Source organism: Cnephaeus nilssonii (assembly GCF_951640355.1).
Source record: "Cnephaeus nilssonii genome assembly, chromosome: X".
In the NCBI taxonomy this organism is placed as follows: Eukaryota; Metazoa; Chordata; class Mammalia; order Chiroptera; family Vespertilionidae; genus Cnephaeus; species Cnephaeus nilssonii.
Window position 1 is genome coordinate 5,596,849 of NC_137071.1, and position 18,857 is coordinate 5,615,705.

At 42.3% G+C, this 18,857-nt stretch overlaps 1 protein-coding gene across 5 annotated transcripts in view; it reads right to left on the bottom strand.

Annotated features, from left to right (window-relative positions):
• The window catches only part of CTPS2 (CTP synthase 2), a 126,534-nt gene that overhangs the window by 21,747 nt on the left and 85,930 nt on the right, over window positions 1–18,857 (bottom strand). For all 5 annotated transcript variants that reach the window (XM_079765503.1, XM_079765502.1, XM_079765501.1 and 2 more), the window contains 2 exons: window positions 6,323–6,378; window positions 3,152–3,248 (listed from right to left, as the gene is read on the bottom strand). In XM_079765503.1, coding sequence (XP_079621629.1) covers window positions 3,152–3,248; window positions 6,323–6,378 — 153 coding nt within the window. The remainder of the gene's footprint in view (window positions 1–3,151; window positions 3,249–6,322; window positions 6,379–18,857) is intronic.

Below are 18,857 nucleotides of genomic sequence, written 5' to 3' on the forward strand. Positions count from 1 at the left end.
TTATACTTTTCTGTATCGTATGAAGCTTTACAATAAGCATGTATTACTTAAATTACCAGGATAGGAAATTAAGTGATTTTCATATTGAGGATTGTAAGAAGCCCCTATATGAGCAATTCAATTTCTCCTAGATGTAATAAGAATAGAAAAGTAGCTTTTCTCCCACTACTTTTAACAGGAATCCCCTGTTGTAATAGGAATTAAACAGGCAACATTTCCAAATCTGGGTAGAAATTTTATAGGATTAAAAATTCCTCTTCCCAATTGGAACTCTCAAAAAACTATGTTTTTTCCATATTAGGGATAAACTCCTAATTAGAGATTCGGCAACTCTTTAATCCCATAATTATAGAGCATGGTCAGTGTGCTCTATTCCCTACTTTAAAAATAATTTAAATTGATATTGAGTTATATATCTCTATCTATCTATATCTATCTATCTATCTATGATAAAACAAGTTTTATAGGGAAAAGTAAATACAACTTTAAAGCTTTCAGAGAGATGTTTTATCAAATGATCTAAAAATCAAGTATGTAATTCAAAATTACAAATCCCCATCATTTGCCATTAGAGTCCCAAAGCTACTGTAGAGTAGTGAGGATATGATGATTGATCGCAAATGTCCACTCTTCTAAGGTTATTTAAAGCTTTGCTCTACAAAATGGTAGCCTCTAGCCACACATAGCTATTTTAATTTATTCAAATTAATTGAGCATGTTTCAATACTCAATAGCTACATATGGCTACCATATTGAACAGGGCAGAACACTGTATCATTGCAGCAAGTTCTATTGCACAGCGCTGAGTCTACAAAAATCCAGTGTAGAAATCCTCTACATCAAGCATGTCAAACTCATGGCCTGTGGGCCGCATGTGGCCCACAACGCATATTTTTGTGGCCCAGCCAATATAACAGTATGTAAGAAACGTTTTAATAAAAATTTCATAACTTAATTTTGACAATATCCTGTTATACATAATTATTAATAATGAACTGCAACGTTTGCTAATGACTGATTACTAGAATCATTGCTGCATTCCTTTCCCTTATGCGCAGGCACACCATTTCTCTCCACTAATACTAGCAGTGACTATTTTAGCAGCCAATGGCCACATCATTAGTCTTGGACTGACTTGTTTGGTGTGCGCAACAGGAAATATTTTGCTTTCAGAGAACAAGAAAAATAGGTTTATTTGCATTACACTTATTATTAATTTGTGTAGTTATTCAGTGTCTGGTAAGTTACTGTTCAAGAAAAAATATTAATTTTTATTAAAATGTTCTATTATTTTATGTTAACAATGACTCATTTATTTCAGCCCTTTGTATTCAGCATGTCTCTATTGAAATAAACCTACGTTTCTATGAAAATTGAAGCTTTTGTTTTAAACCTTGTTTATTTGGCCCATGTTAGCATTTGAGTTTGACATACTTGCTCTACATCACATCTAAGAAGAAACCTCCTTAAATTAGAGGGACACTCGGGAATGAAAGTTTGGTGAGGGGAATGCCACCTTCTCTCAGGAATGTGTCCCCTCAAGAAAAGTAGAAGAGAAATCATCTACACTTAGAAAAGAAACTAAGCAATGTAGCTTTAAATTTAAGATGCGATGAATCTTACAGCACAGCATCTAGTGATATCGTTGAAAGAAGCAGACAGTAATTGTGTTTTTGTACCATTACAGACAGAAGCTGAATAATGGATCATGTCAGAGTCAGGGACAGAATATTTAAATGAATGGATCATTGCTCTGAATCACTTTATCCAAAAAAAATCCCCTATGCTAATATGAGGAAGGAGACTATAAAATTTTTATTTTGGTGATGTTCTGTCAGTCAAAGTATCTTTTAAATAATGCTCTTAATTGCTTTGAACCAAATTCTGACATTGTACTAATCTCAAGCTTTGTTGTTCCTTTTAGAATTGCTTTAGTAATATAGAGATTCGTGGGTATGCTTCTAAGAGGTAGCTAAGATCCAAATCTTCTGGAGAATTTTCCATAATAAAATCAATTCCCTGTGGTCAGCTTTTAAAAGTTGCAAGGTTTTACAGCAACTCTCATTTCCTTTGCAACCCACATGAAATTTGCAAGTGTCAATGGAAATCTAAAACTTTGTGGTGAAAGAGACTTCTAATATTTGCTGAAAATAATGAGAACCAGGAGAATTAACAGAGAATAAATATTTGAACCAAGTAAACAAATAGTAATCTGTTTAAGAAAGTCTCTGACTTCTCACATACATGCCAGTGATCCACGCTATAAAGTTGTGGGTTCGATTCCCCAGTGAGGGCACATACAAGAATCAACCAATGAATGCATAGATGAGTGGAACAACAAAATGATGTCTCTCTCTCTAAAGAACCAATAAATAAATTTTAAAAAATTAGTCTGAGTGCAGCAACTGGCCCACACTTGACCATGGAGCATGAGCAATAGGGAAAGGCAGACACCAGGTGAAATGAGGGGCCAGGTCCCACACACAACAGATGTCAATACCAGTCACCAATAGTGAGACAGCACTGGGCCATTCTCCCTCAAAGGAGAAAGTAAAGAAAAATACTACTCAACAGTGGGCTGGCCAAAACCAGTTTGGCTCAGTGGATAGGGCGTCGGCCTGCGGACTGAAAGGTCCCAGGTTCGATTCCGGTCAAGGGCATGTACATTGGTTGCGGGCACATCCCCAGTGGGGAGTGTGCAGGAGGCAGCTGGTCGATGTTTCTCTCTCATCGATGTTTCTAGCTTTCTATCCCTCTCCCTTCCTCTCTGTAAAAAAATCAATAAAATATATTTTAAAAAATAAAAATAAAAATAAACAGTGGGCTGCCTGCCTTTCCCAGAGTGAAAACAAGAGAAGGGGGTAAGGATGGTAAGGAAGCATACTACTGATAGAACTTATAGAACAATACATCATTGTATGGCACATTCATATTAACAGGCCCAAAATGATTAGGATTACAAGCAGTCTGTTTTTTCACATACTTTATGCTTAGCCGCATACTTTCTATTTAGTTGCACATTTATTTCAAAGGAGAGAGGAAAAGAAAAAGACCAAATAAGATAGGTATCAAGTTACAGCTTCATATGCCTATGGTCAAAGAAAAAGATGTTAGCTCAACACAAAAATTCAAAAATGAAGAGCCCACTTACTTGCCAGTTCAATGATTTCCATCCTCTCCCCATCAACATCCTGACCTACAAAATTTAAGTCACTCTGTCCAAATTGGTTGACCAAGGTAGGGTTCACCTGGGAAAAAAAAAAAAAAAACAAGAAATTAAATGTCTTTGGGCAGCAGAGCAATACAGACATATCAGCTTATTAAAAGGGCCTACATCACCTGGGTGGGTTTTCCATTTCAGTGATGTTCTAACCAGTAGTTAATTTCTATATTCAACCTATTTTTAAACTCATGGTGAACCTGAGGAGCAGTCTGATCACAGACCTTAAATTTGGGAGGCCCGCGGTCTCTCACCCAAAGATGAGATTCAGAAAGGAGGACTGTGAAAAAGACATTTTTTTATTTGAGACCTTGAGACCAGCTATTTATAGCCATCCGCATATTTGCTTCTTGCCATGAGTTATGTGTAAATTTAACTATCTCTCTCCAAATCACAAATCTGCTTGAGGACTGAAACCATCTTATTTACCCTGTGACTAACACCAATGCTTTATTTACATTTAGTTACATAAAAGCTCTAAAAATAAGCTTGGAGCAAGTTTTCTACTAAAATACTGGTTATAGATGACAACTTGATGACCTGGTTCACAGCCCCTTCCCTCACTCATCTCATCATAGCTTTTCCCCAAACTTTTCAACCTCTCCTTCACAAAAAGCACTTCCTCATTGAAAACCAAAGTGGGGTCCCACCTCTCCTTCTCAGTCTTAACCACACATGCATTTATTTTGTTTTTTTCACATTGGGCTAGTTCTCAGAATTTGTGAACTTTTCTCCCTTTTTTAACTGCTTTCTTGAGATATAATTCATATACCTTACAATTCACCCATTCAAAGTGTACAACTTGCCCAGCTGGCATGGCTCAGGGGTTGAGCATCAATGATGAACCAAGAGGTCACAGTTCAATTCCCTGTCAGGGCACATGCCCAGGTTGTGGGCTGGATCCCCAGTGTGGGGTGTGCAAGAGGCAGCTAATCAATGATTCTCTCTCATCATTTATGTTTCTATTTCTCTCTCCCTCTCCCTTCCTCTCTCAAATCAATAAAATTATATTAAATTTTTAAAAGTGTACAACTCAATGGTAGGTTTCAACCAACACCACAATCAATCCAAAAATATACCATGCACTCTCTAAGCATCACCCTTCAACCCCCCCTCATCACCCTCACCATAGTCCTAGCAACCACTAATCTACATTCTTTCTCTTTATAAACTGAGTGGCCAGATTATTATGTGTTCAGAGATCATAATAATCTGGCCACTCAGTGTATTTGCGTATTCTGGGCACTTGATATTAATGGAATTACACAGTATGTGGTTTTTTGTAACTGGCTTCTTTCAATTAGCATAATGTTTTCTAGGTTCATCTATGTTATAGCATATATCAACATTTTTTTTATTGTCAAACTAGAGGCCCGGTGCACCAATTTCGTGTATGGGGCAGGGAGGAGTCCCCTCAGCCAAGCCTGCACCCTCTCCAATCTGGGACCCCTTGGGGGATGTCCAACTGCCGGTATAGGCCCAATCCCAGGGATCAGGGCTAAACCAGCAGTCAGACATCACTCTCACAATCTGGGACCGCTGACTCCTAACTGCTCACCTGCCTGCCTGCCTGATCGCCCCTAACTGCTCCCCCTGCCAGCCTGATCACCCCTAACCACCTCTGCCTGCCAGCCTGATCACCCCTAACTGCCCCCCCTCCGGCCTGGTCACCCCTAACTGCCCCCCCTGCCAGCTTGGTTGCCCCCAACTGCCCTCCCTGGTGACCTACTCGCCCCTCACTGCCCCCCTGCAGGCCTGGTCATCCCCAACTGTCACCCTGCTGGCCTGGTCACCCCTAACTGCCTCCCCTCTGCCAGCCTGGTCACCCCTCACTGCCCCCCCCCCGCCGGCCTGGTCACCCCATGCAGCCTGCTGTTCACTCGTTTGGTGGTCCCTCGCTAACCCCCCAGCCAGCCTGGTCGCCCCACGCAGCCTGCTATTCAGTCATTTGGTCGTCCCTCACTAACACCCCTGCTGGCTTTGTCGCTCCATGCAGCCTGCTGTTCGGTTGTTACTGTGAGGGCATCCTGACCAATTTGCATATTACCCTTTTATTAGTATAGATAATATTCCATTGTATGAATACATCACATTTTATTTTTCGTTCATTAGTTAATGGACATTTGGGTTGTTTCCACTCTTTTGGCTATTGTGAATAATGCTGTAATAATTTGTGTACAAGTTTTTGTGAAGATGTATGTTTTCATTTCTCTTGGTTAATTACATAGAAGTATAATTGCTAGGTCATATGGTAATTCTTTGTGTTCAACCTTTTGAGGAACTGTTAGACTCTTTTCCAAAGTTGTTCAACCATTTTACATTCCCACCAGCAATGCATGACGGTTCCAATTACTCTACATCCTCACCAACACTTGTTATTATCCATCTTTTGATTACAGCTATCCTAGTGGGTGTGAAGTGGTATCTCTGTGGCTTTGATTTGCATTTCCCAGATGACAAACAATGTTGAGCATCTTTTCATTTCCTTATTAGCCATCTGTACATCTTTTTTGGAGAAATGTCTATTGAGATCCTCTGCCATTATTTATGATGGAATTATAAGAATTATTTATGTAGTCTAGATACAAGTACCTTGTCTGATACATAATTTAATGTGTAATTCTTCTTATTTGTTATCTTACATTTTGTCTTCTCCAATTAGAATGTAAGCTCCCCAACAGGAGGGAGAACAAGTGTGTCTTTGCCCCTTTCATCTCCAGTGCACATCAGATGCAAAATAAGTATGAAGAAATTAATGGCCACGCTATTGTATACATAGTAGTTCTTGTACCTTCTAGCCACCACTTAGGCAAAGCAGATCAATAATTTTTGTCCCACCAGTTAGGCCAGTTCCCAATGGAAATAAGACCAAAACTGGCCCACACTCAGCAAATTGTTTTCCACTATTGGTAGCCTACTCAGCATCCATTCCCACCAGTCCTCCCTCAAAACAGAGCCCTGGGCTTGTTCTGGTATCTACTCTACCCCCACATGACCCATGGACTCCATCTCCTTGATCCTTTTTCAGAGGTCCACTTGTAATCACTGGGGTTCCTCGCACTAAGCATCTATATTCCACAGTAATTCAGTGTGAAAGCGTACCTCATACCGATGTCTATGTCGTTCTTCTATAAAAGGAACATCACCATAAAGTTTCCCTGTAACAATACGAGAGTGAAATTAATATTGGAGTCATCAGCTTTGGAACCACACCCATGGCATATGTGTGGGGGAAGTCTCTTTAATCTCTATCAGAGGCCTAAAAATGAACTAGATTTCAGATAGCAATCTAGATTTTCTTCCCTTATAATACAGGACAGCAATCACTTTTTTGAAACCCGGAAGCAATTCTCAAGTAAGCCATCACATTGCATAAGGGGAAGCCTGCTGTTACGCCAGTCCCCTGCGGACTCCAGCAGATGTTCCCTCCTTTTATACACTTACCTGCAAGACCGAGACCGAGTAACATCCACACTATCGCTTCTGTGCAGATTCATAACGGGGATCATTTCACAAAAGAAGAAAATGAAACCAAAGGAAGAGAAACGAAACCAAAAAACTTGCCCAAAGCTCTGCCCTGCTGGCAGCACAGTGCGGCCTTGAGCCCAGGCCTCCTCCCACCTGGCCCAATGCTTTCTCCACTACACTTTTTCACACAGAACTAGCGACAATGCTTTGCATCCCACCTTAAAAATATGCCTGTCCTTTGAGTCTAAAATTTGACCTCTAAGAATTTACCCCAGAAAATAGAAATGAGGACAGAGATTTAACCATGAATATGCTCACTCCTGTTATTTAGCAAAGAACAAGTGGAAACAAGCTGAGCATCAGGAATAGAGGACTGCTGGATTAAACGAGCATGTCTATACCAAGGTTCTTTTTTTTTTTTTTAATATGTTTATTGATTTCAGAGAGGAAGGGACAGGGAGATAGAAACACCAATGATGAGAGAGAATCATCGATGGGCTGCCTCCTGCATGGCCCCCATTGGGGATGGAGCCTGCAACCCGGACATATACCCTGAGCAGGAATCAAACTGTGATCTCTTGGTTCATAGGTCAACGCTCAACCACTGAGCCACCTGGCCAGGCCATATCAAGGTTCTTAATCAGGAGTGCGGGGCTGAGAATCATATGTGGAGCTTCTTATTAAACGTGCCACTGTCGCTGCAAGTGCTGCAGCCCAGGGCAGCATCTTGGGCATGACCTATTTGGCAATGGGCATGATGACCAGTGGGATGGCCAGTGACCACAGCGTCAGGTGGATAGGAGTGGGGTCCATCACCAGACACCTCTCAGGAGCAGGCCCCACTGGGGGAGGTGGAGAAGCAGGATGGCCCAAGCGCCAAGTGGGTTATAGCACTGGAACAGTCGGAGGTGCCAACGATGATTCCCTCAGTGCCAGCCCTCATGATGCAGGCCCCAGGCACACCGCCAAGAGACTAGAGGACCTGCCAACAGTGCTGGAACGCATCATCAAAGCCCAACAGACCTGGGAGCAGTGCTCAGTTAAACAGGCAGGGGATCATCACACCCTCCCAGATGTCACGAAGTGTGGAACAGGATGTGTGCGATTTCGACTGAAGAAAATGCAAATTGGTTGTCTTCTCATACGACTCCGTATGATCAGTTACTGTGACTGAACTTCTATTTGCAATTCTATCCATGTACACGGAACTCTCTGGTGATGATGTTAATGGCAGTGAGTATTTAGGTATGCGTTTTAGGGGGAAAAAATAGGAATAGTGGAGGCAGGGAGCTCCTTTGAGAGAACTATAGCGTGCCATGGAAAGGGGGGGGTGGTCATTCAAGATAGAGCCTTGGTACTTGAACTATCAGTTCATAAAAATGAAAGGAAAAATGGAAAATAATAGCACAGTAATGCCCAGCTGGAAAAATGGAAGCATATCTATCATTGTGAAGTTACAGGAAAAAGCAGCTAAAAGATTTGGACCTAATTTTGAGAGGATTCCTTATGACCTCTGACTTTGTGATTGACCTTTTCCTCCTCTAGTTCAAAATCTCTTCCCTGTTTCCTTCATTACAACTTATGTCTTAGCAAATTCAATGACAGAGCCTGCCAATATTAACAGAGATGGTGAAGAAAATGGCAAAAATCTACGAATTAAGATATAAGGAATTACACGCCAAGTCATTGGGACTAGCAGGATATCATGTGAACTTTGAAACTGGCCTACGCCTGCTGCCAGGCTTAAGGGAAACTTTGTGTTTGCTAATACATCTCAGGTAACAGGAAGAGGGAGGAGGTAGAGTGGCTCTGGAGCCAGACTGCCGGGCTTTAAATTCCACTACACCATTTAGTGGCTGTGTGGCTTGGGCAAATTTACTTCGCCTCTCTGCCTCAGCTTCCTCAACTGTAAAACGGGGACTATGATAGTCTCTAATTTATAAGGCTGTAGGAAGGATTAAATAAACCAAAATATGTGAATTGCTAGAACAGTAAGCGAACCATGAGATTGCTGTTGTTATCTCTAGATTATGAAATCAAACAGAAGCTAGACCAGAAGCTCTACAAGATAACAGACGAGATAGGGACCCATCCTCTCAATTTTTGAGTGCCTAACCCAGTGGTCGGCAAACTGCGGCTCGCGAGCCACATGCAGCTCGCAAGCCCCGGTTTGCCGCTCTGTTGACTAATGAGTTTGCCGACCACTGGCCTAACCCATAGCAGGCACTCAATAAATATTTGTTGAATGAACGAATGAGGAACTAGACTGTATATATATGCATATATATGTATATAGTACATGGTATATAATGAAACATGTTTTCAGAACTTTGGAAATGTTCCTTTCTGCATTCAAAATCTATCTTGATCCCTTACAAATCTGTGAAGAATGAATTTACAAAATTAATCCATTGCCATAGCCACGAAAAAGTTACTCCTTTGATGGGGCAAGTGCATGTCAATTTGCCTCAGTCCCTACCACTCCCTGTTGCCACTTTCTCTTTTTTTTAAAAAATATTTTTATTGATTATTTTTTAGAGAGAGGGAGATAAGATAGAAACATCGATGAGAATCATCCATCAGCTGCCTCCTGCACGCCCCCTACTGGGGATCGAGCCTGCAACCAAGGTACATGCCCTTGATTGGAATCAAACCCGGGACCCTTCAGTCTGCGGGCCAACGCGCTATCCACTGAGCCAAAACGGTCAGGGCCCTGTTTCCTCTCTAACCCTGAGGCCCACTGTAGCTGCCAGTGACTGTTGAGCTTAGGCTGTGGCATTTCTCATACCTGGATGTTTGACACGTTTACATTCCCTACCTGGTCCTATTGGTCCAGCTGCTCAGTGCAATGTTGATTCAGTGCTTGTATCTAGCCTCAAGCCAAAAACATGGTTTCAGAATGCCTTTCAGAAGCCAGGGATGGGGTCTTCGCTTTCTGCACCCCGGCTCTCCTCCAACAAGACACTGCTCTTGAAACCCGAGAAACTGTCTCAGGGCTCTCGGCACAAGGAAGCTTTGAGCACTGGCAGCTGTTTGGTTTTTGCCATTCCCCTCTTGGATTAAGGTCCAGCCATTCGGTATAGTGAAGCGGTCGAGAATGCAGGCTCTGAAATAAGCTCAGGTCTAGCATTCTAGCAAGTGAACTTAACCTTCCTAAGATTCCCTCCCCTCGTGCGAAATGAAGCTAGGTCCTAGGGGCACTGACAGGAACAACTGAAAGGATGTAGATAATACCTTAATTTTTAAAAATATACTTCTTATTGATTTCAGAGAGGAAGGGAGAGTGAAAGAGAGATAGGAACATCAATGATGAGAGAGAATCATTGATCAGCTGCCTCCTGCACGCCCCACACAGGATCGAGCCCGGGCATGTGCCCTGACCGGGAATGGAACTGTGACCTGCTGATTCATAGGTTGACGCTCAACCACTGAGCCATGCCAGCCGGGCCACATAATACCTTAATTACTGATGCTTAGAAAGTGAGTAAGGCCAGCCACCGTGTTTCTTCTTCATTTATTACTTTTGGATTTTAGTTTATCATTCCTTTAAATTTTATAAAACATCTCATTTCAAATATCTAAACGCCTCCCCTTTCCCTAATTTTATTTTTCATAATCTGCTCTTATCTCAATTTTCTAGTATCAAAATGCTAATTTTCTACTGTAAAAATGCTAGTCCTTGCCTTTAGCTCTACATTGCAAAGTTACCCTCTTTTTCATTGTTTGTATCTCTTTTCCCCCCATTCAGTATGTTTATCCCAGTTTTAACATCTCTTTTCTTACATTTTCTGTATTCTTCTGCTAGTCCATATTAGCAGGTGGGGAGCAAGGTAAAGGGGCTGTCTGCTCCCCCTCTCCTCAGGCTCACCCCTTCTCCCTTCCTACGGCCCCAGTGGGACCCCACTTTCAATACTAGGTCACTAACTGAAGTTTACCCTGAGCTTTGGGAGAATCACAGGTCAATACAATAAACCCTTCCCATTTATGATCCTAACAGCCACACTTGAATAGTGCTTTTTCTGTGCCAAGCACTGTTCTAAAGACCCACATATATGACTGCTTTCATTCTCATGTGACACGCACGAGGCAGGTGTTATTCTTATGTCTGTTTCACAGATATGGAAACTGAGGCATAGCAGCTAAGGCCTCTGATGGGGCAGTGTGGTCCAGGGGCTAGGCTGCTAACCACTCCACTAACTCCCCTGGGTGAAGGACTCAGGACAGTGTTAGTCCAGTAAGGGGAACATAAATGCTATCTGTTGTTATGACTAAAGGAGCTATGTCTCAGACCTATGCACTCCCATATTAACAACTACACATTTGCCCAGCCGGGTGTGGCTCAGCGGTTACAGTTCAATTCCCAGTCAAGGGCACATGCCCGGGTTGTGGGTTCAATCCCCAGTGGGGGGCATGCAGGAGGCAGCCAATCAATGATTCTCTCTCATCACTGATGTTTCTATCTCTCTCTCTCCCTCTCCCTTCCTCTCTGAAACCAATAAAAATATATTTTTTTAAAAACACCAAATACACATTAGCAAATGGTTTTCCCAGCAAAAGGCAGGACGAAGCCAAGGAAAGAGCCACTCTGCAGTGTGGTCCGTCCACGGGGAGGCAGCAGGCTCGCCGCTGGCACACTGTCAAAGGCCCCACCACGATCCTTTCGAATTTGTGTCTCAGCATGACAAACTGCCATGGCATAGACCTTCGGCACCCCTAAGTCCCCGGTGACCTCTTTTAAACTGTTTTGTAAATCACCTCATTAACCCAGCCAAGACATTTTGCAAGGTATGTTTTTTTTTCTCTCCCTTAAGCTTCCCAAGAATCTAATTACACCAGGAACTAGAAACTGTTTTTCTCTATCAATGCTTTGATAAGAGATAAGAAAGCAAAAACGATTTTTCCAGCCCATGAAAATTTGTCTCCCCATATCCCTATTTCTTTCAGTTCTTTCAAATGTGAGATGGAACCACTCTGAATTTCCAATACCATGAATTTTACCCAGTTCCTTAACACTGGGACCCACTCAGTACCCTCCTAGTTGGCCTCTTGCCTCTGTGTTCTCAGAACAAAAACCTTCTTTTACAGTAAAGTAGAACCTAGAGTTTAGTCAAGTCCTCTTCCTTCTTTTTTTAAAATATATTTTTATTGATTTCAGAGAGGAAGGGAGAGGGAGAGAGAGATAGAAACATCAATGATGAGAGAGAATCATTGATTGGCTGCCTCCTGCACGCCCCACACTGGGGATCGAGCCTGCAATCCAGGCATGTGCCCTGACCAGGAATCGAACCATGACCTCCTGGTTTATAGGTTGACATTCAATCACTGAATCACAATGGCCAGGTAAGTCCTTCTCTTTCTTATAAGAAAACTAGAGGCCCGATGCACAAAATTCGTACAAGAGTAGGCCTTCCTTCCCCCGGCTGCTGGCACCAGCTTCCCTCTGGCACCTGGGACCCGGGCTTCCCTCACAGCCCTGGCTTCATCCGGAAGGTTATCTAGAAGGACGTCCAGTCTAATTAGCATATCACACTTTTATTATTATAGATGCAAGGAAGATCCCCAAAAGGAATGAAGTCTTGTTCTAAAACATTCAATTTCTACCTTCTGAGTCCAGCCTGGCTGTGCTGGCCTTCTGCACCCTAGACTCTGTGGCATCGCCCAGAGGAGCGCTCCCAGCTTCCTCTGCCAGGTGACATCTGCCAGTGCCAAGTCAATTCTCACTGCCCTCGTTGTCTACCTGCCCTGGGGATGAGGGTTATTATCTCAGAATTCTAAATGGGAAATCACCAGAACCTGATCTCCAGTTGTGTCCGGTGCCCTGCAGGGTGCTCCTGGCTCCTTCCAGTATGTCCTGGTGTTACATCCTCCACACGTCTGGGCACCCCTAACGGGCAAATGGCATCCACTCGCTTTTCACGACGCCCCCTCCCGCCCAGCTCAGCACAGAGGTCAGGGGCTGACCCTTTAACTCCTTTGCCTCCCGGAGCGCTCAGAGCTCCTGTGCACCCTTCCACCCCTGGCATTCCTCTGTTTCTGAAGGCAAGGGCTCCCTAACCATTTGGACGCTGATTCGGAGGGCAGAATTATACAAATTGCGTGTGGAATTCAGACTGCTTTAAATTGAGTTTACTCTAGCATTTCTACCAGCGCACATGCATCAGAGTGTGCTGCATTCAAACACGTTAACCTGACTGACGTTACCGGACTGATCCAAAAAACATGTTCTTTCTGGTAGATGGCACTTTGGTTTGAAAACCGCACTTGGCACAGATAAAGACTTGCTTCCATTCCAGGGCAAGTCGTGGCAACATGTCTGAACTGACCAAAAAAAAAACGTAAGCCTGGTGCCTGTAACACTTTGGAAACACATCAAACAAGTGGTCAGCTGTCCCCTGAATGAGCTCTGAACCTTGTCTGAATTGCTTTGTACTCTCTTATCTTCCCATCTCATGCTCAGCTGAGCCACAGGCAAAACGATCCAGTTTACTTTTGGAATCTTAAAACCCTCCCATAAAAATGTTCCTCGGTGCCCTCTCTCCCCTCTCACCTGAGCCTGACCCCCTCCATCTCTAGCCACACCTCATTCTAGATTTCTCACTCTTCAAAGTACACTTACTTTTTTCAAATGTATTTTTATTGATTTTTTTACAGAGAGGAAGGGAGAGGGATAGAGTAGAAACATTGATGAGAGAGAAACATCGATCAGCTGCCTCCTACACACCCCCTACTGGGGATCATGTCCACAACCAAGGTACATGCCCTTGACCGGAGATCATATGGCCTCACAGCCATATGAACCAGGGACCCTTCAGTCTGAGGGCGGACACTCTATCCACTGAGCCAAACTGGTTAGGGCTCAAAGTACCCCTACTTTTCAAAAGTCATCTAATGAGTTAATCAACCAAATAAAGGTGTCACTATAAGGGGATAAGTCCTACCATCTATGTTCGCATCTAAAAGATGGGGTGTTTTTTCAAATTGAAGTGTAATTTACATGCAATAAAATATACATACCTGAAAGTTAAAGCATTGGACAAATTGAGGTGTAATTTACATGCAATAAAATATACATATCTGAAAGGTAAAGCATTTAACAATTGTAAAATGTGTGTTTTGAGAGTTACATTTTAGAGCAGTGGTTCTCAACCTTTTTAATGCTGCGACCCTTTAATACAGTTCCTCATGTTGTGGTGACCCCCAACCATAAAATTATTTTCGTTGCTACTTCATAACTGAAATTTTGCTACTGTTATGAATGGTAATGTAAATATCTGTGTTTTCCGATGGTCTTAGGCTCTACAGCAGTCTCGATCCACAGGTTGAGAACCACTAGCAGGGTCGCCTAAGACCATCGGAAAACGCAGATATTTACATTACGATTCATAACAGTAGCAAAATGACAGTTATGAAGTAGCAACGAAAATAATTTTATGGTTGGGGGTCACCACAACATGAGGAACTGTATTAAAGGGTCGCGGCACTAGGAAGGTTGAGAAGCACTGTTTTAGAGAGTGAACGTAATGGTGGGCTGTGGAGCCAAGGCCATGTGTTCCAGTAGAGACTAGAAACTATGTGAGAAGAGTAGTGAGCAGGCCTGTTCTGATCACCCACCGACTGTGAGTCACTTCATGGCCCTCCACTCCTCAGCTGAAAAATAGAGTTTGGATCAAATGACTTCTGAAAGCCCTCTTGGCCTTGTTCTGTCACTAAATAGGATATTTAGGCAGCAAGTGGACAAGTGGGGAGGTGTCCCTGAACCCTCTTCAGGAGGGTAGCAGCCTTTGTGTGTGTGCTTCACTCAGCCTGTGCTGCTTCTGTTTGATCAGGGTCAAGCAAACCATGGCAACCTTGAGGCAAAACAGGATTCCCCTAACTGTTTTTGTTCAGCCCTTGGACTGAGAATGGTTTTACATTTTCATATGATTGAAAAAAATCAGAAGAAGATTTCATGCCCAGCTGGTGTGGCTCAGTGGTTGAACATCAACCTATGAACCAGGAGATCGTGGTTTGATTCCCGGCCAGGGCACAGTCCTGGGTTGCGGGCTCAATCCCCAGTGTGGGGCATGCAGGGGGCAGCCAAACAATGATTTTCTCTCATCATTGGTATTTTTATCTCTCTCTCTCTCTCTCTCTCTCTCTCTCTCTCTCTCTCTCTCTCTCTCTCCCCCTCTCCCTTCCTCTCTGAAATAAAATAAAAATATATTTTTAAAAAGAGAATATTTCATGATGCATGAAAATGCCATGAAATTCAAACTTCAGTCCCCATAAATAAAGGTTTATTGAAACACAATCTCGCTCATCCATTTACATATTTACCTGTGGCTGCTTTTACACTACAATGGCAGAGTTGAGTAGTTGTGACAGAGATCATATGGCCTCACAGCCAAAAATGTTTCCTATCTGGCTCTTTAGAGAAAAAAGTTTACCGATGCCTGGTTTAGACCATTTAGGTAATAGACTTTGGGCAGATAGATAGCTCCCTTCCCATGTTTAAGTGCTAGTGGAGACTGAGACATGGGCAGTATACACACAAGTAAGTCAACATTTGGCAGGGGAAGGAGTTTCTACTTTGTAGCAATGGAAAGAAATGCAAAATAAAGTACAATAAGAAAGGGCCTTGGAGAGATCCAAGATGGTGGCAGATTAGGTGGAAGCTACACTAACCTCTTCCCAGGACCAAACTAGAATTACAGCTAAATTATAGAAAAATCATCCTGAATAACCAACTGAAGACTGGCTGTAGAGAAGCCTTATGACCAAGGACTTACAGAAGAAGCCACAGGGAGATTGGATCCATCACAGTGTTAGATCATGAATGGAAGAGAAGAGAAATATCCTGAAAGCATTCTAAAAAGTCCATAAATGGGAAAGAGCAGGGGAGGAGAAGAGAGCAGTGAAGCCTAATTCTACCCATGGTGCAAGAGACTCTAAAAACATAGAGCATGTACATTGCCTTTTGGTGTGGATGCTTTAATGACCCAGGTTGACTGAAAGAAACATCAAGGCAGGGTTCGTGCCCTCCACCTTCCTTTTGAGCCCTGTCACTGAGTCTATGACTTGAGGTCCCATAACAGAGCCAAGAGATGCTGCACTTGACTCAGCCACACACATCAAGTGACTGGTCATGAATTCCTAGAGGGTTTTGTACTGAGAATTCATCTACCAGTTAGCCCCAACTTCTGAGGTTACAATCCTGAAACCAAGACCCAGGAACTAAGGACTAAGTTGCCTCAGAGATGCGTTATAGAACCTGAAATAAAACCAAAGGCTACAAGTTGGAAGGGCACTAGAGATGACATCTGTCACCTGGGCTGAGGACAGTTAGCTTGGGAAGATACCCATTTAGGTAATTCTATTTCACTCGCACAAGTTTTCTTCCTTTGGAGCAACGTTACTGCAGATTGTTCAGCTATTAGCCATTTGTCATTTTGGGTTCCTAAATCTCAGTAATGGAAGAAGAAGTTTCACTTGGGGACTAAATTTCCCAAACAATTTCCAAGTAATTTTTTTTTAAAAATCAACTAGCCTTAGGCAAGTTGTTGTTTCTTTTAACTGTGAAAAACAAGGGAAGTGGACCTTCCTTTTAGGAAAATAATGAGGAGGTTCAGGCCCCCTTGTCCTTCCTCAGAAAGCTTAGGTCTATATCCCATGGCCCCATCTTCTTAAATAGACTCTGCTGTTCCTTACATACAGAAAGCTTGCTGGGTCCTCCCACTGGAACTCTAACAGCACTGTAGGCAAGACTCTAAGTTTGAGCATCTAGGCTTTATGAAGAGTGCCGGTGAGGAACAAGAAGTCACATACAGCCAAAACCGGTTTGGCTCAGTGGATAGAGCATTGGTCTGCGGACTGAAAGGTCCCAGGTTCGATTCCGGTCAAAGGCATGTACATTGGTTGTGGGCACATCCCCGGTAGGGGGTGTGCAGGAGGCAGCTGATCGATGTTTCTCTCCCATTGATGTTTCTAACTCTCTCTCCCTCCCCCTTCCTCTCTGTAAAAAATCAATAAAATATATATTTTTTTAAAAAGAAGTCACATACAACTCATCATCTGATTCTCAGGACTCCACACACACACATAATCCCATCCCCTCAGAAAAGCAAGATAGGCTAGTTTGGGAGTGAGCAGATCTCTGAAATCTCTCCCACAATATCCTCCTTCCCTATTCAGCTCTACACCTCCATCTCAACAATTCCACCCATGCACATAAAGGAGACATTATTGTGTGGTCTGGAGCTCACAAAATCTTTTGCTGAAGACTAGCTGGAGAGAAGCCTTATAACCAAGGACTTACAGAAGGAGCCACATGGAAACTAGATCCATCACGGTGATGGATCATGAATGGAAGAGAAGAGCATCTAATATTTTCAAAGAGTTTTTAAAAAGAAAAAGAAAAAAAACACAGTTGTCTTGGTTTTCTGTGTTTTCCCAAATGCACCGGTTTGATTCTGAGTGAGAGATCATGAAAAATTAAAACTCCAGAAATTCTCAATTCAGGGGATTAGAAATGAGTCACCACAATCGATTTGGTACCACAAGCTTATATTGAACACTACCTATGTGCCAAGGGCTACAAATAAAAATCGCATTGAAACAAATTACATTAGATTATAAATATGAAAGTGGCTTTGTCTTTGGAGGAGTCACTGAGAACTGCCTTTGGCATCAGCACACCTGCGTCCCAAGCTGTGCACACAGGAGCTTGGGATGTCACTCTTCTAAGTGGATTCCCATGCTTTCCCTGGGTAAAGTAGCACACTGAGACTCTCTTTGCAGAGGTAATCGGGGACTTAACCAGGTTGTATGTACATAAATACTAAAAATAGTGAATATTACTATAGGCAAGTGCTTTGCCTGAATTAACTTATTTAATCCTCACAACAATCATAACAGCATAAGTAGGTCTATTATTTTGTTTAATATTTTATTATTATTTAGAAGCTAATAAAATGTAATATCCTTCAAAAGCCCTCCCTCGTACAATCCCTCATCCATAAGTGATACTTATGCTGTTTGTCAGCTTATCAGCTGTGTCGTTTGTTGTGATTTACTTATGATCCTAAATAAATGTTCCTAAATAAATGTTTAGCATCTTAAAAGGGGGGAGCGGCTATTTTGTTCTTGCTAATAGAGCAAGAAGAAAAATCATAAATACACTAGCAAAAAGAATAAGACGAGAGAAAGCAAGAACACTACTGTACAGTTCATTATGAACTGGTTCACCTCTTCTTTCAAACCATCTGGCAGAAGTATTAGTCATAAAAGTGTTCATACCCTTTGACCTAACAGTCTGACTCCAAGAAATCTATCCCAAGGAAATAAAAAAAAATTACATAAACTCTTGTGTCAAGATATTCCTTCCCATCAGCGTTTTTCTAACAAAATGCAGGAAACAACCTGAAATTTTTAACAATAGGAAATCAATCAGTAGGTTGCAGTTCCTTAACTCAATTAAAATTTATATGCCCAGCCCAGCTGGCATGGTTCAGTGGTTGAGCATTAACCTATGAATCAGAAGGTCATGGTTCGATGCCCGGACTGGGTTGTGGGCTTAATCCCCAGTGTGGGTGTGCAGGAGGCAGACAATCCATGATTCTCTCTCATCACTGATGTTCTTTCTCTCTCCTTCCCCTTTCCTCTCTGAAATCAATAAAAAAAATTTTTAAAGTCATGCTACAATGAAAGACTATATAAAAACTAAGCATGATAGATAAAGTTTGGAAAAGACCATGACTAAGCAATTAATACTTAAAAGAAGGGTCAGAAATATGTAGTTTGAAAAAAAATGTCAAATACACTATCATTAGTCCTTTTATAAGAAAAGGCCTTTGCAGACCAAGACCACACACACACACACACATACACACACACACACACACACACACACACTCAAAACACATGATGGGAGTGAGCCTCTGGGAACACATTTCCTATAAATAGAACAAATGATGATTAGCAGTACTTTTATCCAAATCTCCACTTCAGGAAACTCAGATTTAATTCAACAAGTTGTATACATTAAATATGTACACCTTTTTGTATGTCAATCTTTCCCCAATAAAGTGCTTAAAAAGAAGAAAAATCAGCTCAGATGGCCTGGCTCAGTGGTTGAGCGTCAACATATGAACCTGGAAGTCAATAGTTCGATTCCCGGTCAGAGTACACGCCC